At 37.1% G+C, this 23,644-nt stretch overlaps 1 protein-coding gene across 1 annotated transcript; it reads left to right on the top strand.

Annotated features, from left to right (window-relative positions):
* On the top strand, positions 18,731-19,882 carry LOC109226651 (metallothionein-like protein type 3). Its single transcript, XM_019391472.1, has 3 exons — positions 18,731-18,885; positions 19,317-19,364; positions 19,567-19,882. Exons 1-3 carry the CDS (start codon positions 18,836-18,838, stop codon positions 19,667-19,669), a joined length of 201 nt encoding a protein of 66 aa, XP_019247017.1. The 5' UTR covers positions 18,731-18,835; the 3' UTR covers positions 19,670-19,882.

Here is a 23,644-nt window from a genome sequence, read left to right on the forward strand (position 1 = left end):
GTTCTTGCATGATCAGGAGTTCCGCTTCTGTGGATTGGCAAAAGTAGGTGTGTGGCCGCGTCTGCGGTGGATCGATCACAAATGCGAGTTGTGGATCAGGGTGACTGTCCGCTTCTACGATTTATATCTCGCTTCTGCGGAGTCGCAGATGCGACCTTCTTTGCACTGATGTGAATTTTGAGCTGGTAGGATGTCGTCCCAAATATGCGTATTTTCTCGAAAAAGCGAGAGCGCAGATGCGCTTCCTTGTCCGCAAAAGCGGAAGTGCTGGCCAGAAAGTTTATGTGCCTTATTTGAAGTTGTTCTCACTTTTATCATTGTGTGATTTCTTTTATTGTGAGTTACTCTTAGTTGAAATTGTTGTTACATGATATCCTTTTGTTGCCGGGTTATCCTCATACATATAGACGTAGTACTAGTTCGTGTCATCTCTTTCATTGCTAGCATAATTCATACACTAGGATCAGAAGTTGCCATTTCATGGAAATTATTTCAGTATTATGTTTGTCCTTAAACAATTAATTGGAATTGAAGTTAACAAGAGTCATTAATTTATTATAATAGAAGTTGTGTTTAAATGGGGTGTTGTTCCTTGTTGAGTTACCTTCCCGTTCATTTTGTTGTTATCGAGATTTTATACATATTGTGTTTGAGTCGTGGACTATTTGTTGTGGAAATATTGATATTATTAGAACGTTGGAAAGGTTGTGGCCTATGGGCACTCGAGTTACGAGTTGATACGTCGTGTTGTTGTGATGTTAGCATTTTGTGAATTGTTGTGTGGTTTTGGTTGTTGTTGTGCAGATTATAAAGGTGGACTTTCACTGTTGATGTTAAGCGGAGTATAAGGGTGGCATTTACCGTTGTTGTTATGCGGAGTATAAGGGTGGCATTTCACCACCGTTGTTATGCGGGGCATAAGGGTGGCATCTTGCTATTGTTGAATGTACGGAGTGATAAGGCTGGCTATTGTGTTATTTTTTGGGCGGGGTGATAAGGGTGGATATTATACGGAGTGATACGGGTGGCTATCATAGAGATAAGGGTGGCTGATTATATTGTCAGGGCGTAGTGATACGGGTGGCTATCAGAGAGATAAAGTTGGTGTGTGATGGCTTGGGGAGATTGTGTTGGTGATTTTCGTGTGATGGTGTGCTTTTCCTTGTGTATGTCATATACCTTACATGACTTGTTTGTTGCTTCGATGAGTTACTCAATGTCTTTGATAGTACTTGTTGACTTAGGCTACAGTAGTACACTCGCACAAGCATACACAATAGCATGCCACTTATACTAGATCAGGAGTATGAAACTTGACATCTATTTATCATGCCTATGTGTTCTTGTATTATCTGTTTCTATGTTGATATTGAGCCTGTGACCATGCCGGCAGATTTTGATTGTGAGCCTGTGGCTATGCTGGATGGATTGTGATTATGTGCCTGTGATCATGCCGGGCGGATTGAGATATTGGCACGTGAAGTGTCCGTGCGGTTGTGATTCGAGATGTGGGCATGAGGTGTCGTGAGCACATGATGATGGGTTGAGATCTGTGACTTGTGACTATGAGATGAGGTATCACAGGGTGATTTCGTTGTGAATCTGGTGTTAGAACGGCTTGACTAATTGGTTGTCCTCTGTGTTCTTTATTTGGTTTAAATGATACTTCACGGTGTTCTTATTGCTTACTGTTTATATCACATGTTGATTTTGTTGCCATTTACCGATTCCTGCTTTCCATTATTAGCTTTATACTTCTATAATGCACAAGTTATTTTATCTAGTGAGTGTCTTGACTTGTACCTCATCACTACTCCATCGAGGTTAGTCTTGATACTACAATAAATAGCCCATGGCTCAACCACAATATGCACAAGAGACTCAACAATAACAACCGGAAGTGAATAACTCAACAAATATAGCATTTTACAACTTAACAATTTTGCCTCAATGTGAATCACGGCCTTTGTAACTCAATACCAATTTCAACAACAAGATATCCCAAGGATGACAATTTTAAGTAAGGAACTCAACGGTTAAATAATGAATAAGGAATAGAGGAAACAATAATTTCAACTAGGCATGTAAGGGCAAATAAAGAGTAAGAGGTAAGACAAGGAAGGCATGTGAAGATAGACTAAAGACGATGAATATAACATATTATGGTAACTCAATTAAAGGCATGAAAGGAATCTACATAGCCAGAAAAGGTCAATTACCACATTTAGCCCGCGTACACACTCGTCACTTTGCGTACACGGCTTCCACACATCACAATTATGACAAAAAAACACTATCCTAAGGGATAATTCCCCCACACAAAGTTAGGCAAGACATTTACCTCAAAACACGCCAACTCAATCCTCTATTAAGCCTTTCCCTCGATTATCCAACCCCGAAGGGCTCGAATCTAGCCAAAACAACTTCATACCATAAATATAAACTATAGGAAGATATTTCGAACAATAAAGTTACGATCTTCAAAGAAATAAAAAGTCAACTCAAAAAGTCAACCACATGATCTCGAAACCCGACCAATATTACACAACCTGAACACTCATTCGATAACGAGTCCAAACATACAATAATTACTTAAATCCGACCTTAAATCGCCTTTTAAAAATCCCAAAATTTAGTCTAGGAAGTTTTCACAATTTTTGTCCAAATTTCCAACTCAAAGCACTAATTAAATGATAAAATAACAATGGATTTCTATAATATAGCAAAAAACGAGTTAGAATCACTTACCTCAATGATTTCCTTTAAGAACACTAAAAAAATTGCCACAAACCGAGAATGAGATTCAAACCCTTGAAGACACCTTTTTTCTGCCCCAGTAATTTCGCATCTGCGAGCTAAGGGTCGCATCTGCGATTGCCGTACCTGCGGAAAAACCATCGCAGGTGCGGCTCCAGCTTAAGTTCTGAGATTCCGCTTCTGTGGATCACTTGCTTGCACCTGCGAGCCCGCTTCTGCGGAGAAATAGACCGCACCTGCGGTCCTGCCCAAGGCCTTCCCAAATTCCGCTTCTACGGAAAAAAAGTCCGCGCCTGCGGAGGCGCACCTGCGCCCAGGTGTCCGCACCTGCGAGCCCAGATCTAGCTGCCCCTTTTTGCTTCTGCGGCGCATTCCTCGCATTAGCAAATCTGCACCTGCGGTCATTCCCACCACAGGTCACACTTCAAGCCTATTGAAATTATAAACTTCTGAATTCCAAAACTAATGTCGATTCATGCCAAAACAACTCCAATTGACTTCAAATTTTAAACACAAGTCATAAATGACATGATGGACCTATTCCAACTTCCAGAATCAAAATCTGACCCTAATATTAATAAAGTCAACTACCGATCAAACTTTCCAACCTTCCAAACCTTCAACTTTCTGACTTTCGCCAATTCAAGCCGAAATGACCTATAGATTCCAAATAAACATCCGGACGTGCTCCTAAGTCCAAAATTACTATACAGAGCTATTGGAATCGTCAAAACTCCATTCCAAAGTCGTCTATATAAAAGTCAAACTACGGTCAACTATTTCAACCTAAGCCTCCAACTTAGGGACTATGTCTCTCATTTCACTCCGAAACTCACCCGAACCAAAACCAAACACTCCCGGAAAATCACATTATAAGGAAATCTTTTCACATTCATGCCAAACTGAGTTTTTACCATTATAAGGAAATCTTTCAACACTGTTACAACTTCATATTTAGACTGCAACAAGCACACCCAGGTATACCTACGAAAATCATCCACAATTGTAAGAAAATAGTGTCTTCTATCATATGTAGGTCGTTTGTGAGGTCCCCAAACATCAAGATGAATAAGATGGAAGATACATTTAGTGTTACTGCTACTAAGAGGAAATTTCACTCTACTTTGCTTAGCTAAAGGACACACTCCACAGTTATGTTGCAAAGTATCTACTAATTTATTCTTCAAGGCAGAAATGTGCTTCATTGCCATTATTGATGGATGTCCTAATCTCATGTGCCAAAGGTTTCATTTATCAGTTTCCTTGGAAACCAATGTTGTTGCAGGCTTGTCTCTCCACTTGAGTATATAAAGGCCACAGTCCTCTCTACCAATCCCCATCACCTTCACATTGTAAAGACCCTGCAATACACAAAAGTCGGGGAAGAATAGGGCACAACACCTCAACTCCTTGGTCAATTTGGAGACTGATAACAGATTAAACTTAAAATCTGGGACATATAACACATCTTTTAGTTCATAGCCTCCTAGAATAGAAGCATTTCATTTGTGTGTTACTGATCATTTGCTACCTGTTGGAACCTGCACTTTATGATTCCTTTGTTGCTTAATGTTCTCTAAATTAGATAAAATCTCCTTATGACATGTAATATGGTGGGATGCTCCTGTATCTACTATCCATTCACCAAAAGATGCATTGGATAGCAATGTGGTTATACCGCCATAAGTGTATCCAATATCTACTGACTTTCAGTAAAAAGTTGTCCCAACTGTTGGCCTTGAGAAGAACTTGTAGTCTCTTCTGCTATCATGTTAGCATAAGCTCTGTTTCCTTGGCCCTGTTCTTTCTTCTTGCTCTTAAAATCAGGAGGATACCCTATAATTTTGTATCAGTTTTCCTTGAGGTGTCCTTTATATCCACAATGTTCACGAATAATCCCAATTTTCTTAGTCTTATACCCTTGATTATGTCCTACCATCATAGTCAAGGGCTCCCTATTTAGTTCAAGCACACTTAGCTCACGCTGGCTTTCCTCTTGAATGACCAAAGCATAAGCTTGGTATACAGTCAATACTGGTGTCTTAAGCAATATCTGACTTCTTACTTGACTATAGCCTTCATTAAGCCCAACTAGGAACTGCAGTAAACATAAATTTTTAAATTGCTCAATGAAAGGCCTAGTCTCTTCACAATCACAACTAGGTGCTGGAACTACTAAATCAATTTCATCCCAAAAGTCTTTCATTTTTGTATAATATGAAGTTACAGAATCAGTACCCTGCTTCAATGATCCAATTTGTATCCATAGAAGATAAAAACGAGTAAGATTAGATTTATCAAACCTCTATTTGAACTCGTTCCATACTAATTTTGCATTTGATGCATAAATGATACTCGGTTGTAATTTTGCAGATACTGTGCGTCCTATCCATAAGAGAACAACTACATTACATATTTCCCATTGATTCGCCAATTCTCCTTTGTAAGAGCTTTTCAAGCAGGTTCCTTCTATGAACCCTAGCTTGTTCTTCACCAAAAGTGCCATCCGCATCGATCTACTCCACAAACCATAATTTTCTGGTCCGGTGAGCTTGATATCGTGCAATGCAACTCCAGGCGTATCTGTAGCTGCTAAAAATAGAGGATGATTGTGATCAATTTGAATACTCGCTGTTTCTCCTGTTTCTCCCATGCCTGACTAAATTGAAACTTCTAACACCGTTCGAAGTTCAGATCTTACAGATTTTTATCACAATCGCAACAACCCGCTCTGATACCATGATAGAATCTGAATTTGGATTAGAAACTTAACCCTAGATCTAGAATATTTTGAGAAGAAGAATTATTTTATTTCATAATGAAGAAGAAGAAGAAGAATTATTTTATTTCATAATGAACTGTTACAGCAATGTTCTTCCTTTAACAGTATTTAACCACTTAACCAACACTCACGTGTCTCTCACATGTGTGTGCGTATTGTCTAAAATACCCCCTCATATATCTATCTTTAATCCTTTATAGGATTACTAGGAACAGATGGATTTCTTGCATTAGTAGTTATATCAGAGATAGGGTTTGCGCGGTTTACCTCATCAGAATTTCCGGCTTGATTTCTCATGGTTGCATTTTCCTTGATTCCTTGAGACCTGGAGGATACACTTCTAAATCTAGTTGAGATCCTTTGCACTCTCTCCGTATGAGTTGGCGTTTGAGAAATCTTGAGTTTAAATTGACATGATCTGAAAGATAAAGGGTTTTTGCCTATTATTGTTTTGTCGATTCAAAGGGATAGGTGATGTTAGGCTAAAAATCCATATTTTTGCATGTAATTTGCCTTGCAGTATACCTCAATCTTGTTAACTTTGGTGTAAATATTTGTGATTCAAGCTTAATAATGATGTTTATATGCGTAGGAGTCAATTTGAAGTGATTTGGCAAGCTTTCGTGCAGAGTGAAGTAAAAGCAGAAAAATTTGGAGGAAGTTTTATTTTTTGTGCCCAGGTTGGCGCCAGGTACCAACCAAAATGCCAGTGGTAGAATAGCACAGAAGTGAAAAAACTTTGGTGTCCAATTCGGTGCCAAGCGAGGCGGACAAGGACGGATTTTGTCTTAATTCGGCTAGGACTTGGTAGTTTTAACCCTACACGCCCACAACATGTATAAAAGGGATTTTAAACCTATTTCTTAGTGGTTAGACAATATTGGAGAGGAAAAAGGCTACGGGAACACTTAGAAGCAACGAATCGCAAGAGTTTTTCTTTTCCATTCTTCCTTAATCTGTATTTTAATGCTTTCAATTATTATCATGATTGTTAGTATGGTTATGAGTAGCTAAACCTTCCCATCTAGGGTTTGATGGAACCTATTGGAGGATGATTTGTTCACTACGCTTAATATAAATTTGTCGTTGATCTTTCTCTACTTATTTAGTTATATTTTTGTTTTTGATAATTGATGATAGGCTATAATTGCGTATTTTAGTCGCTTATTACACTCTAATGCACTGCACTTTAATTGAGTTTGAGCTTTAATCGCTAGTATTTTGCACTAATTGTGTATTTTATGCCTTGTAGGAGTGATTGCGAGCTATGTAAATATTATGAAATGAATTCAAGTGACTTGGAAGTTTGAAGTCTGAGTAAAAGCCCAAGGAATCAAGCCGGGATCGTGTTCGGGGATCAACGGATGATAGTTAAGAACGAAACGAAGAATTGAGCGGGCATACGGTGCATTGTCTAGTAAAATGCACATAACTTTTCGCTCAAAATTCCATTTGGGCTCCACAATATATCCTTGGAAAGCTATTTGAAAGGGTTACAACTTTATGTTTTGCAATTTCGTGAATTCCCACTACTGCAGTGCGCCTGTGGAAAATTCCTATAGCCTGTCAGAATTAGCTCTTTAAACTTCCCCACAAGCACACTGCATGGCGCGTCGCCCATGCGGCACAGTAGTGCAAATTTTAGAGAGTGATTGTCCTATTTCGCGTAGGAAAAGATGTTTCATCTGGGTCCAACCCTATTTGGTAAAAATATATGTAAAAATGCTATTTTGAGGGGGGGACAGACTTTTGACACACTTTAGACCTAGGGAGAGCACGGAGCCCCGCGGAGGCCGGGGATTCGACCTAAGGAGGCAAGAACACACTAGGAGCAAGGTGGAAAATTCTTCTACGAGTTTTTCACTTCCTTCTTCCTATTTCCGTTATTGGTTATGAATTCTAGTATTGTTGTTACGCATACTATTATGAATAGCTAATTTGTTATCTAGAGTTTTGATAGAATCTTTTGTAGGATAAATTCTTGTTATGTTTTTATATAATTGAGTCGTAGCTTTTCTCTATTTGTTCAACTACGTTTATATTATGGTTGGTTGAAGAGCTCTCAGTCGACTGTGCCTATTTAGTGTGTATTACTCGGGAAAGAGTGCATATTTAGTTAGTTGTTGGACAACATCACTCATAACGTATTTGAGGGATCAATACGAAGGGTTTAAAGGTGGGATTAGGGATAACGAAACCTTGGTGCGATCCGAATGAGCCGTACTTAATACCAACTAGCATAATTCGGGAGAATATGTCTAGTAAATTCTGGTAGTTACTCGGGATAGAATTACAACACTCAGAGCGCTCATGTCCGGTAGAGAAGACTTAGGGAAATTCATAGAAAACGTAGCGGAAAGGATTCCGACAATAGGGGAAATCATAACTCTAGACCTCCTTAATCTTGTCTCCAATCCTTATCCTTGTTAATTGATAGTTTTACTGCTTTATAGTATTTGTTAGTTAATTAGATAAAAAACATTAAAAATTTTATAATTAGGAAATTTTTGGACTTATGTTTCTTAGCGATATTGTACAACTACAGCTAAGCCTTAGTTCTTTGTGGAATTTGACTCCGGACTTGTAAACCGGATTATATTTGCAACGACCGCTTAGTCCTTTTTATAAAGCATAGTTGGGCGTGATCAAATATTGGCGTCGTTGCCGGGGAACTAACGGTGTAGCTGTAGGTGTACATATTGCTAGGTTTCAAGTTATAACTTTTATTTTTATTTTTTGTATTTGATTTTTTTATTTTTTTTTTTACTTGTTGATTTTAAGAATATGGCATCTTGGAGTTACGAGAGTTTTGATGTTGGTAATTCTACTTTTAATCCTCCTCAAGCATATTGTGAAGGAAACCACCCATTGCAAAATTGTCAAAATTTTCCCGAGCGCGAGTTATGTGCACCAACTCAATCTTATGTGTGTAATGTGTGTGATATGTGTGGTGTTCAAGATTGTCACTTTCATGGTTGTGATTATTTGTCTTATCCTCCTCCAACCCCTTACTATGATGGTTCTACTTTTTTTGGTGAAGTTAATAGGAACAAAGAACCCTGGGAAGCTGACCTGAAGGAGATTAAAGATATGTTAAAGTGTTTCATGGAAATATATGATAAGAAACCACTGCAGATACAAATGCAAGAGGCAACTATTCACAACTTGGAGACTCAAGCGAATAAAGTAATTGAACCTTATAAAGCGCAACAAGCTTACATTATGGATAGTAGCCAAGAAGAGCATGAATTAGCTGTAGAAATTGCCATTATAATTGAGGATTTAAAAAATTACAAGGAGGTGCTAGCGGAGGAGGTCAGAGTAGAACACCGACAATCTATCCAACTAAAAGTTGAGGATGTCGATATTGAAGAAGTAATACTAGAGTCAACCAGGGACGTTGAAGATACAAATTTAGTTGACTCTAGTGTGATTGGTGTTGAAGAGGTTAAAAATCATGAAGTTCATGTATTTGAGCGCGTTGGACCTCATTCCAAACACTTCTCTACATTATGAAATAGAAACTAATATGTATGAGCCAATGCAAGAGTCAAAGGAAGAGGTAGATGAGCCCTGTATTCTGAAATTTTTAAGGCCGTCTGGGCAAAGTGACACTCCTCGGTTGAAAGCCAAAAATTTCATAAAGTATCACTTAATTTTTGGCTCGCAACAATTTGTATCGCCCCAAGAGCATGATCATAAAGCAGAATCAAAACTTTGGGTCCAATTCATAAGTTTGAAGTGGAGGCAGAAAGTGATTCTCGTCGTACCGCGACGTTAAATCAAGCGCTTGTTGGGAGGCAACCTAGCTTTACTGCTTTCTTTTAATTTTTTTTAAAATTATATTATTTTTGTAGTGTCAATTTTTGATTTTCTAGGAGGATGGAAAGCTAAGCTAGTGGAAGGATGCAACAGCAAATCAGATGGCTGGAACTAAGTGTGAGGTACCCACACGAAGTACCGGGCCTGGGAAAAGTCTGAGTACCCCATGAGGTGCTAGTGCTTCGGCCTTTGGCCTACCAGGGAGTTTCTTTTGCCCTCTTATTAGTATGGTGTGTATTGGGGACAATGCACAATTTTAAATGTGGGGTGAGGAGATTGACTGGGTGACTTTCTATGCTATTTTAGCTGTGTTAGTTTAATTGAATAATGCTTTTGTTTTAAAAAAAGATTGGACTTTTCTCGACGATGGATATCCTAGACAATTTTTTTGAGGGATTTAAGTCTAAAAAAAAGATTTGTTTTGTAGGTAATGTAGAAATTCCCACTTGGTTTTTCTTTGTGCCGCGGTTCTTTTCCAATGGTTTGTTTGAACCGGGTGTAGTTACTTTTATTTTTTTAGGAGTAGGAGCCAGTGTGAGATAAATTGAATTGAAGCAATATCTCTTGACTTTGTTATGCCTTGAGAATAGCGAGTACTTTGGTTGTGACGCCTAAGCTCAGTTTTTTACTCTAGTATAAGCACCTTAAATCGTAGATTTTTAAATTTGCTTAATTGCTTTGACTAGTGTGTCTTGATGATCCAATCTTGAGTGAGTCATGTTCCATGTGCGTGTGAGGTTTGGGTGTATTCAGTGCATTGCATTTCATGTCTAGAACTTGCCCCGTGTGTTTGCAAAGTGAAATAGTAGTTTTGTTCAGTATTGTAAATGATATAGGCGTTTCTTTGTTGAGCCAGATATGTATATTTTACCCGCATAATTGTTATGTAACGTAGTTAACCCCTTTGAGCTTGTAATCATGTTTGTTTGGCAACCACATTACAAGACTTACCCCTTTGTTTGAATTAACCATCTATTTGAACCTTTTCACCTCTCATGAGCACTTGAATTGTAATGAACTTTGTAAAAGTTAAAGTGTGGGGTGGTTAGTTTGGCTTATGAGTGGAGCTAATGAAATAAGGAGAAAGGTGCACTATGTTGACAAAAAATAAGAGCCACTTGAATTGGAAAAAAAATAAAGAAAAAAAAATAGTTGTATTGTTGTGGAAAAAAAATTCCTTGCTAAGTGATGACTCTTGATGAAATTGTGCTTAAAGAAGTATTGAGTTAATATATATTGATGTGAAGGTGGAGTTATGATTTGACATAGGTATGGGCTTGAATGTTAAAGTATATGTATTAAAGTGCTTAGGGAGGTGTAGTCACTCTTATATCTAAAAGTATCCTACCCGTCCCGCGGCCTACATTACAACCAAATATTAAAACAAAATAAAGTCCTACTTGATCCTAGACTGAATGAGCTCAATTAGTAGAGTAGTATACTACGGGAAAGCCTATGGTGCATCTTTTGTGGCATATGAATGTTATTTCTGAGAGTGAGTGAATTCTTTCTATCTTGAGTTCCTAATTGTTCTTAACTCTTATGGTGTGTGGAACTACTCTCTTTGGTTGTGTGAGGGCACTTGATTCATGAAGTAAAGGCAATATTGTGGACCTCTATGTTATAGTAAGTGAGTAAGCTGTGAATAATGTGTGGTACTTGTGAGTCAAATATTGAGGTGAAGATGTTACGCTTTTGTGCTTAGTCTATTTTAAATATTCTTGGTGTGATGAGTTAGGAGAATTGTTTAAAAAGGTCGTGTCTATATAAAGTGTAGTTTGATTGCTCGAGGACGAGCAATGGTTTAAATGTGGGGTGTTGATGATAGGCAATAATTGCGTGTTTTAGTCGCTTATTACACTCTAATGCGCTGCACTTTAATTGAGTTTGAGCTTTAATCGCTAGTGTTTTGCACTAATCGTGTATTTTATGCCTTGCAGGATTGCGAGCTATGTAAATATTATGGAATGAATCAAGTAATTTGGACCTTTGAAGTCTGAGTAAAAGCCAAAGGAATCAAGCCGGGATCGTGTTCGGGGATCAACAGATGATAGTTAAGAACGAAACGAAGAATCAAGCGAGCATACGACGCATGTCTAGTAAAATGCACATAACGTTTCGCTCAGAACTCCGTTTGGGCTCCTTAATATATCCTTGGAAAGTTATTTGAAAGGGCTACAACTTTCATGTTTTGCATTTTTGCGAATTCCCACTACCGCGGCGCGGGGCACGCCGCGCCTGTGGAAACTTCTTGCAGCCTGTTAGAATCAGCTCTCTAAACTTCCCCACAAGCACACCGCACGGTGCGTCGCCCTATGCGGCGCAGTAGTGCAAATTTTACAGAGTGATTGTCCTATTTCGCGCTGGAAAAGATGTTTCGTCTAGGCCCGAACCCTATTTGGTATAAATACATGTAAAAATGCTATTTTGAGGGGAGGGGGGACAGACTTTTGACACACTTTAAACCTAGGGAGAACACGAAGCCGCCGTGGAGGCCGTGGATTCGACCTAAGGAGGCAAGAACATACTAGGAGCAAGGCGGAAAATTCTTCTACGAGTTTTTCACTTCCTTCTTCCTATTTTCATTATTGGTTATGAATTCTAGTATTGTAGTTATGCATACTATTATGAATAGCTAATTCGTTATCTAGAGTTTTGATAAAACCTTTTGTAGGATAAATTCTTGTTATATTTTTATATAATTGAGCCGTAGCTTTTCTCTATTTGTTCAACTACGTTTATATTGTGGTTGGTAGAAGAGCTCTCAATCGACTGTGCCTATTTAGTGTGTATTACTCGGGTGAGAGTGCATATTTAGGTAATTGTTGAACAACATCACTCCTAACGTATATGAGGGATGAATACGAAGGGTTTAAAGGTGGGATTAAGGATAACGAAACCTTGGTGCGATCCGAATGAGCCGTACTTAATGCCAGCTAGCATAATTCGGGAAAATATATCTAGTAAATTGTGGTAGTTACTCGGGAGAGAATTACAATACTCAGAGCGCTCATGATCGGTAGAGAAGACTTAGGCAAATTATAGAAAACCTAGCGGAAAGGATTCCGACAATAGGGGAATCATAACTCTAGACCTCCTTAATCTTGTCTCCAATCCTAATCCTTGTTAATTGATAGTTTTACTGCTTTCTAGTATTTGTTAGTTAATTAGATAAAAATAAGCATTATAATATTTATAATTAGGAAAGTTTTGGACTTATGTATCTTAGCGATATTGAACAACTACAGCTAAGCCTTAGTTCTCTGTGGATTCGACTCCGGACTGGTAAACTGGATTATATTTGCAACGACCGCTTAGTCCTTTTTATAAGGCATAGTTGGGCGTGATCATTAATTGAAGAGCTCTCAATTAACTGTGCCTATTTAGTGTCTATCACTCGAGAGAGTACGCATTTAGGTAGTCGTTGAACAACACCACTCCTAACATATTTGAGAGATCAATATGCAGGGTTTAAAGGCCGGAATTAGAGATAACGAAACTTGGTACGATCGTAGTGAGCGGTGAATTAGTGACATCTACGTAGTTCGAGAGAATATGTCTAGTTAGTTGTAGTAGTTGCTCGAGAGAGACAGAGCTACGAGACACAAAGTGCTCACGATCGGTAGAGAAGACTTAGGCTAATTTATGGGAAACTTAGCGGGGGAGATTCCGACAATAGGGGAAATCATAACCCTATACTTTTCCAAATATTGTCTACAACATTTGCTCTTTAGTTATAAATTATTGCATTTTAATTACTCTTATCTTAGTTAGTAAAGACTCAAACCGATACTTAATATTTCTGAAGGCTGATTAGTTGAATTCTTGCGAAACTAGTGGTTGTGATTAATAAGTTAATTCCCTGTGGGATTCGCTCCGGACTTATAAACCGAACTATATTTACAACGAGCGCTAGACCTCTAAGAGGCATAGTTGGGCGTGGTCAGTAGGTGATCGGAAGGGTTTTTCTCGGTTAGTTCAAGGTGTTAAGAAGTTGGATAGGCAAAGGGGTTTTTATCATTGATGCAGATACTAAAGAGTTTTGATTCAGGTAGGATACAATGTCTATGAACTGTGATTTGATTGGGAGACCTATAAATAGGTTATGATTTGGCGTCAAGCTGTCCTTTTTGAATAAATGTTGTTTATTTAAAGATTTTTTCCCCTCACGGTACTTGTGCATATCTGAACTGTAACAACTTGTTTCTTTTGCAATAATATCAACTTTCTCCCAATTTTCTCCATCTATGACCTTAAGGATAGCATCATAAGAAAATAGCCAGATTAATCAAATCAAACTTATATTAGGCAAAACTCAAAACAAAGTAAGAACAATTAAGGAACTTTTTCCTAGCCAGTAATTGAGGGATCAAGAACCTTCATTACTTAATTCTCTTTAACACCATAAGTTCCAAGCAGTTCCTTTTAAAATGAGTCTCATTCAGTGCCTTTGTGATTATATTAGAACACTAATCTTTGTTCATGGTCATGCAGCCAGTTCTTGTCCACATAATTTAACTAGTACAATAAAATCCAATCCTAACGGGTAGTTTCCCTTACATAAAATTAGGCAAGATACTTATCTCAACCAGGCCAAATCAACACTCAAAAATAGCTTTTTCCTTAAAATTTACCTCTGCACGGCTCAAATCTAACAAAAAACGACTTAGTATCGTCAAACAATGCAAGAGAAATGGATTTCGATTAATAAAGCTAAGATCTTTACACAATTTTTCAAAAGTAAACAAAAGTTAACCCCGGGACCGCCCAGTTAAAACCCGAGTCCAGTGGTAGATCTTGACTACTCATAATACCACGAGTCCATGTATGTATTCTATTTTCAAATCTGAGTCCAATTCGACTCTCAAATACCAAATTCTTATTTTTCAAAACATAGACAAAAATTCCAAAAGTTTCTCTTAGATTCTCATGAATTTGATGTTAAATCTCACATATAATCATGTAATATAATTGAAAAGTGATCAAAATTACTTACCCATGATTGTAGGTGAAAATTCTCTCTCCAAATCGCCTCATACCGAGTCTAGAATTCTAAAATGAGAGAAATGAGATCAAATCCCAACTTCCCAGCCCTTTTGTTCAGCTCAGATGTTGCAATTGCAACAATCCTCGCAATTGCAAAGATGAACTCGTAATTGCAGCCCTGACAGCCTAATTGGGAAGTCACAAATGCGACTGCTCCCATCGCAAATGCAGCCAAATGGTCGGAAATGCAAAACTACCTAGCCTAGGTACTACTTCGCAATTGCGATCCAGGTATCACAAATGCGACACCTGAGAACCCCTGCTAAGATCGCAATAGCGATGCTGGTACTCGCAATTGCAACACCTGAGACGTCAGCACACCAGCAAACATGATCCACCTTAAAACTATTCTAAAACACGTCCGAAACTCACACGAGCCCTCGGGACTCCAAACCGAAAATCTACACAAGTCTAAAAATATCATACGAATTAGCTCGCGTGATCAAAATACCAAAATAACATCTAGAACCATGAATTGGACATCAAAAAGCATGAATTTCAAAAAAAAAAAAAAAAAAAAACTTAAGAACCTCTAGAATTGTAATCAAGCGGTTTGAATCTTATCAGACGAACTCTGAATTACACCAGATTTTGCAGACAAGTTTCAAATAGCAAAGCGGACCTATTTCAAGTTCCAAAACTAAATTCCGAACCCGATAGCCATAAAGTCAACCTACGGTCAAATTGCCAATTTTCGGCAAAACAAGTCAAATCAACCTAAGGACCTCCGAAATCGATTCCGGGCATACGTCCAAATCCAAAATCACGATACAAACCTATCGGGGCCATCAAAATACCGTTCCGAGTTCGTTTTCATAAAAGTTTAATTTCGGATAACATTTCTAACTTAAGCTTTTAAACTAAGAACCAAAGGGTCCAAATCAACCCAAAACCTTCCCGGAACAAAACTAACGATCCCCATAAGTCATAGAACCACAAATACACATGTGTGAAGTATCAAAAGGGAAATAGGATTCAAATACGCAAAACAATCGATTTGATCGTTATAGGTATATTATATTTAATTAGCATAATTATTTTTTATATCTAGCTAGAAAATATCATTATTTTTAACTTACCAAATATGTAACTTGTCCTAGAATTTGTAACATAAGAATCAGAAACCTCTAGCTATAAATAACATTTTTCAGTTTTTGAGACCTCTAATCGGCACTCCTGATTACGCCACTGTTTGCCAGTGATGACAGGAAATTTCCTATATACTATCGTCACATAAAAAGATTTATCACCAAATGACAAAATAGAAAATAGAGTATTAGAATTTTCCATATATTCAATGTGGATACAAATGCTTAATATCGTTTCCAAATGAATGATAAATTTCAGTGGATAGTTCAGGACCATCGAATCAAAAAATTTTTTTCTTTCTGACATAGTAATCTCCTTCCTTTATCTCCTGTGTATAATTAAAAAGGTGAAAGCAACTGTTTCGATGTTTTGATTCTTCACGTAGCGTTCCAAGAATCTGGAGACTAGAAGGTTAAGGGAGATCATTATAGGACAACCATTAATTTTGCTATTGAAATAACACAATGTTTGTGAAGTAAAAAGGAATTTTTACAAAAATATTTTGCCATATTCATAGTTTACTTTTTATAGTCAATATAAACAAGTTATATATTTTATATACATAATATATATAGATTAATATATTTATATTATATATCCGCCAAATTTACCACGTTCAGTGAAAGTGAAGGAGAAAGTAACTAAAGCATGAGGTCCTTGTTAGTGTAGTCTCTCATAGACATTTTAATCATTTACGTTTTTAACTTCTAACTCTAACCAAGAAAATAAGCAAGTTTCCATTTGCCACCAAAATATCTATGGAACTTCTTCTCACGTGGACATTCTTTTCACTAGTCCATACTCAAGATTGAATTTTCAGCTGGAATCAAGATAATATTGAGACAAATTATAGAACTTTTTGATTTTCTAAGGCTAATTTTGGCAGCACATATGTTGCGTTCAAACGACATCTTCGGCCAATAGTACAACAACAACGACATACCCAGTATAATTCCACATGTGGGGTCTGCGAAGGGTAATGTGTACGCAGACCTTAACCCTACCTGGAGAGGTAGAGAGGTTGTTTCCGATAGACCCTCGACTCAAGAAAGTGTAGAGAGGAAGAAAAGGGCGAAGAAGAAGAAGAAATATGGGGAAGAAAGAAAGAAGAAGGAGCCAAAGGGCGATATAGAAAGCAAAGGCAGGGAAATAGTAGCATCAAATAGTATCAATCAGGGAGCAGCAATTCTAGTAAAAGTCGAGAAAAAAATTAGCATCAAATAGTAACAATCATGGAGCAACAATTTCCAGTAGCAATTTACAAAAATAATAAACTTGGCCGCTAAGTACCAGACATAATAACAAACAAGAAGAAAGTATCTTTCGACCGACAACAAGACTATTACTAGTACTACTGGTCACCCTAGGAGAACTCACAACTATCGGTCAACACATCACCTTAATCGTCGACCTCCACACCTTTCTATCGCTAGCCATGTCCTCGGTTAGGTGAAGCACTGACATGTCTTGCCTAATCACCTCTCTCCAATACTTCTTTGGCCTACCACTACCCTTCCTCAAGCCAGCCATAGTCCACCTCTCACACCTTCTGACCGGGGCATCTATGTTTCTCCTCCTCACATGCATAAATCATCGTAACCTCGATTCCCGCAGCTTGTCTTCCACGGCTGCTAGTCCCACCTTGTCCCTAATAACTTCATTCCTAATCTTGTCTTTCCTGGTATGTTCACACATCCATCTCAACATCCTCATTTAGCTACGCTCATCTTCTGGACATGGGACTTCTTGACGGACCAATACTCAGCTCCATACAACATAGCCGGTCTAACCACCTCCCCGTAAAATTTGCCCTTAAGTCTAGGAAGCACATTCTTATCTCATAAAACACCCAAAACTAGCATCCATCTCATCCATCCCGCTCCAATGCGGTGAGTAACTTCCTCGTCAATCTCCCTGTTGCCTTGGTTTATGGACCCAAGATACTTGAAACTATCTCTTTTGGGAATGACTTGAGTATCAATCTTTACTTCCACTTCTTCTTCATGCCTCTCATCACTGAACTTGCACTCCATGTATTCAATTTTTTGACCTACTCAACTTGAAACCTTTGGACTTCAGCGTCTGTCTCCAAACTTCCAACCTAGCATTAGCACCCCCACGCGTCTCTTCAATCAGTACTATATGTCATACGCAAATAACATACACCATGGCACCCTCCCTTGTATGTGTCGTGTTAGCACATCCAACACTAGGGCAAACAAAAACGGGCTAAGGGCTGATCCCTGATGCAACCCCATCTCCACATGGAAATGTTCTTAGTCTCCTCCCGCCATCCTCACCCGAGTCCTAGCACCTTCATACATGTCCTTAATCTTCGGCCAGTAGTGAATTGCTAAAATTCAATGCTGAGTATCTGCATGTTAATCCACGAGGGCTAAATCAACTTCTCTTATTTTGATTTCTTTTCCTCATTTTTATTTAATATTCGGGTTGGTCACATGTAATACAGAAAATTCAACTAAATGGCAACAGTTATAAGGTTACAATTCAAATCACAGTCTCCTAATCATTGGATTCACTATGGCTAACATGCCGGGAATAGGATTGACCCCTTGGGACCTTGTATTAACTTCCTCCTAGTCTTAGGTATATAAATGAAATGAAATAAAAGGTTGGAGTAAAAGATCATTTCCTCTAGTTAAAACGAGCCAATTTGGAAAAAGCCTTGCTAAAGCAGCTAAAGGTAAAAGTTTTACTGTAAAACTTAGGAAAAAGGGTCAAGAATATCTTTTAACTATGAGAAATAGAACAAATTTATCCTTATTTTATATTTAGTCCCAAACATTGCCCTTATCATAAGTGGATTAATTTAGATTTTCCCCTCAACTATGACAAATAGACCAAATTTGCCCTTCATTTGACCTTGGGGGGGGGGGGGGGGGAATACCAGCAAATCCTCTCAAGATAAGGGTATATTTGAGACCAAAATTAAATGGAGGACATTTTTTGGTCCTTTCCCTAAAAATTACTTATACTGACAAGGTATATAAATTAAATTCTATCTAAAAAGAATCCCTAGTCTTTTGTGTATTGAATTTGATCACGAAAAGGGAAATGCACAACATAAAGTGACACGAGAGGATGATAAAAACCAAGCCTTAGCCCCTTCTATTTTGAAGATTCCTTTTTCCAACCTTTTCTCAGAAGTGTGTGCTCCTTTCTAGGCCTATGCCAACTTGTTCTTTCCTACTTTCCATCTATAAATAGCAACCCAATCTCATAGTTTCGATTCAAGCCATAGCAAATTTACAACAGACACTTTCTCCTATTTAAGTAAAACTCTATTAAAATCTTATTGTTGGCTTTAATCTCCTAAACATGTCGGACAAGTGTGGCAACTGCGACTGCTCTAGCGCCAGCCAGTGTGTGTAAGTAATTACTATCATCTTTTTACTTCAAATATTAGTTGAATTTACGTTTATCTTGTCTAAGAAAAACAACCTTTGCAATTTCAAAATAGATAGAGGTCATGAACTTAAGATTATAGGTTGATTGGTGTGAGACAATGCAAGGTAGCCTGGACCGTGCATACCATGAGCTTAGCGCAACGTGCTGCTCTTTCATATGAAATGCCACCACATGCGAATCTATATATATTTTGAAAATCGTAATTTTACTACACCATTCAAGTCGAAAATAATGTAGTGGCATTGCAATGTCAAATCTTTACGTGCCTCTCATCGATCAAGAGATAGTTATTCATTTTTACTAATGTCTCGATAATATATGATTAGCACTTTAAATATACTTGTCTTTTGGCTTATATTGATGTAAGGCAATATGTCTGTAAATATTGCAGGAAGAAGGAAAACCAGTATAATCTCGTCATTGTCGAGACTGAGAAGAGGTAACTCTCTCCTACCAGCTCCTCTTTTCATCTAATTGTTATATATATCTCATGCGTCCCAAAAGGACATTAAATAATATTGGAACGACCCAGAAAAGATTACATAATCCCTTCTTAAGAATGACAGGATGCAAATCAAGATATGGTCTCATGCAAGTAGTCACCTATATTTTGATTCATCTCTTTTATCTTTCTCTTGCAGCTACAGCGAGACAGCCGCGATGAACGGCGGAGCAGCAGAACATGATGGCAAATGCAAGTGCGGCAGCAGCTGCAGCTGTGTGAACTGCACTTGTGGTCATTAATTAAACCCTATATACATACAATAGCAGCATATATTGTGTTTTAAGGAATAATAGTACCTTGTTATTATAGTGGAATAAACTGTGTTGTGGTCAGTCCTAATTGCCAAACTACAGTAGTCACTCTAGAGTGACTACTGTGTGTCTCTTTGGTCAAGTTTGTAGCACAACTTTTCATTGTTAAATAGATTATTATTATTATAGTACACCATCTTCTCACTTGTTCTTTTGCACTTTGAAGTGACTAAAGTTTCTACAAAATTGGACATGGATCGCAGATTCTGCTAGCTTTTTATTTTTATTATGTAAATATATGAACGAGATTTCTATGAATGGAAAGCATGATGCGGCGGTTCTAATGTATGAACAGGATTTGCTCAGAGTGTAAATAATCGAGGAGATACATCTAGCATATCACGTCCAGGGGCGGATTTATGTGGAGGGGTGGGGTACATGCACCCGAGCTCCCTCCCTAGGCTATATATATAAATACTAGTACTAATTTTTCATATTATGTACCTAAATATATTTGTGGCCATCCATGCTCTCAAATGACCACCATATAAGTGCACTGGTGACTAAGTGTCCCTTTTGTCCCTTAAATCAGGGGTTCGATACCTATATAGTAATTCGTTTTATAATTAATAAATAAATAAATCCCTAATTCCACATGTCCTTTTTAATTAATATAATGGTGCACCCATATTCTTAAAATTCTAGATACGCCCACATCCTGCATTAATCCAGCTTTTTAGCTACAACTTGTACAAGCTTTATTCCTAAATGATGGGTCAACAATAACCAATTGTCTATGGAGTTGAAATTACATGATGACAAAACAAACTGAGTAAAACACTGTATTTTGATATTCTCAAGTCTGCTTGAAGCCTTTGGATCAAAGGCATTTGAGTGTACCTCTATCACCAATTTCAAACATTGAAGCCTTTGGATCAAAGGCATATCCATATCTCAAAAGCATAATCCCTTAGCTTTCTCAGTTTATGGACAAGCAAAACGAATTTTACTCTTTGGCGAATCAATCAAAGTAGAGGCTGCCTTTTAATCTTTTGACAACAAAAGATATGACTGCGAAATATTCTATATTGACATTTCATAGAACAGTTCTATATACCATGTTTGACATTCTAAGAAATGCACTTCAGATCGTTGTCTTGCTCCTCCAAATTCTTGGTGGAACAAAGAGGTAAAATTACCAACTGGAGCTAACACCATGAGATTCCAAACACTTCAATTCTATACAAGAATTACACCAAAGATGATTGAGAGTGGGGAGAGGAGGACAATCTGGAATGTTTCAATCAATCAATTAACTATGTCTCAATCCCAAACAAGTTGGGGTCGACGATATGAATCCATCTTCGGGAATGATTGAAAAATGTAATTTGCAGACTACCAGTCTATCAGTCAAGCATATCTAAAATCCTATAATGGTGCCCAAAGCAACACAAAAAATGACCAGTTTCACGCTGTCTATCTTTGCTTTCTTGGAAAATGAATTTCACGGTTTTGAGGATACATCATGAAAATCCATCCATGGACTCCAGCTAGGGGCGGCTCAACAGATCTTGTGGCCTAAAGCGAAATCATATTGAAAGGCCCTTAAATTTATTTTATAAAATTTTTAAACAAACAATAAAATTTGCTTTCTAAACAACAAATTAATCATTTAAGACAAAAAAATAGGGAATTTAAAAATAAATAAAAAAAGGAAGAAGAGCACAAAGAATAAAGTGGTGGATTATCGGATGTTGAGGTCCATAACTCAAAGTGAAATTTTTGATATGGCTACCATCACAATCAAGAAAAAGAAATAAACGTACATAACGTAATAACTTAAGTTTTGAGCATTGACAGTGTCAAAAAATATTTACTTATTCTGATCAATTTAAACGATAATTGTAGTTCATTCTATTAATTCGTAGCACTTATTGGTGAATATCTAAAATTAATTATAAATAACCTATTATAATATGTTGAATTACATTAAAAGAAAATCGGTGCGTGAATGCTTTTCTGTTCATGTAGTTTCAAAGAAAATTGTAAAAGAAATTCAATATATGTCGGTATATATCTTAATTCTATATAAAAAGGATAAAATTAAAAGTGAATAGTGAAGCAAATATACTAATTAATGAGTGAGAAAATTATCATAACTTATGAACTTATTGGTATAAAATAACGTCAATCAAATAACAAAAACAATATTCTATAACACTTTTCTTTATAATTATTATTTATATAAATTCTATAGTATATAGTAGTCATAATAATAAGAGATTAAGTAAATTTCGGGCCTTCAAATTTTGGGGCCTAAGGCAATGGCCTCACCCGCCAAGCTTTAGAGCCGCCCCTGATTTCAGTGTAAAAATTGCACGGGGCGCCCTATTTGGTCGCCCCCATTTAACCTATACCCATTTTTTTTTAAAAGTTTTAACTTGTACCCACTTTTTAAACAACTTCAGCCCCCTTTCTCCTCCTCCTTCTCCTCCTTCGTTTTCTTCTTCTTCTTCTTCTTCTTCTTCTTCTTCTTCTTCTTCTTCTTCTTCTTCTTCTTCTGCTGTTGGTGCTACTATGAAGCTTCAGTTCATGGGATGATTGCCATAAGTATGTTTATCAGATTATTTAAAAATAAATTATAAATAATTACGTAAGTTAGTAGACAATAATTTGTGAATATTTCTACGTAATTCTGTTCTTTTGACGTTTATTGTTTCCAACATTTATGATTTAGATATTGTTGGCAATTTGATTATTTTATAGTAGTAATACACTATGAAAGAATAAGGTGATTATTTATCTAGTATGTTAGAAAGCTTTTTCAAAAACTTCAGCTTATATAGTGCTGAAGTTTTTACAAATGAACTAAATAACTTCAGCATCTTCTGCTAAGTTTTTGAAAAAGCTTTATGACAAAACTAATGAATGCAGGACAAAAAAACTTTAGCTTATATAGTGCTGAAGCTTTTACAAATGAACTAAATAACTTCAGCATCTTCTGCTGATGTTTTGAAAAAGCTTATCCAGAACAAAAAAACTTCAGCTTATTTAGTGCTGAAGTTTTTACAAATGAACTAAATAACTTCAGCATCTTCTGCTGAAGTTTTTGAAAAAGTTTTATGACAAAACTAATGAACTCAGGACAAAAAAAAAACTTCAGCTATTTTAGTGCTGAAGTTTTTAAAAATGAACTAAATAACTTCAGCATCTTATCCAGGACAAAAAAACTTCAGCCCCGTCTACTAGAATGCTGAAGTTTTGCGTAATTGCCTTTGCTACTTCAGCCCCGTATGCTGAAGTTACGCGAAAAAGTGGGTACGCTTGTAATTTTTTTTACAAAGCGGGCACAAGTTAAAACTGTTATATATCTGTATTGCTGTAAATAAATAAAAACAATAATCTTTCTGAAAACAGAAACAGAAAGTTAGTAGAAATAAATTCTGAAAACAGTATTTGAACTTCAAAATAAATTTTGAAAACGGTATAGGAACAAATCGATCCCACTGAATACACAGTGTGTCCTTAAGGAAATTATTCTCCTCAAGTACCCGAGGTTCTGGAATATATCCTTCCAAGATAGAACGATTTAACTCACCGGAGTGTTGGTACCAAAAACGCCGATGAACAGCGAACCACTCAAAGGCTGTAAAACACACTGGAATTTTTGTGCAGAAGAAGAAGAAAATTATCAGAAAATTTCGTAAGTAAATATTCTGGGATTTGAAAGAATATTTATAGCCAATTTGGTACTGTTTCTGAAAAGGTTTGCAACCTTTAAGAACAGCCATGGCTATTGGAACAGGTTTGACACTGTTTCAGAACAGCCATAGCTGTTGGAAATATTGCGGGAAAATTAAAACGGATTTAAAATAATCCGGGAAAGAAAATGGAAATATTTGAAAAGAATTTTGTCCAAAAAGATTAATCAATCAATCGATCTTTAACCAAATCCAAATCCAA

This window comes from Nicotiana attenuata, chromosome 6 (assembly GCF_001879085.1).
Source record: "Nicotiana attenuata strain UT chromosome 6, NIATTr2, whole genome shotgun sequence".
In the NCBI taxonomy this organism is placed as follows: Eukaryota; Viridiplantae; Streptophyta; class Magnoliopsida; order Solanales; family Solanaceae; genus Nicotiana; species Nicotiana attenuata.

Excerpts from the sequence above, each read along its gene's own strand:
- LOC109226651 (XM_019391472.1), top strand. The coding sequence starts at position 18,836 with ATGTCGGACAAGTGTGGCAACTGCGACTGCTCTAGCGCCAGCCAGTGT. Across the intron at positions 18,886-19,316 it reads TCTAGCGCCAGCCAGTGTGT|GAAGAAGGAAAACCAGTATA; the intron begins GTAAGTAATTAC and ends TAAATATTGCAG. Across the intron at positions 19,365-19,566 it reads ATTGTCGAGACTGAGAAGAG|CTACAGCGAGACAGCCGCGA; the intron begins GTAACTCTCTCC and ends TTTCTCTTGCAG.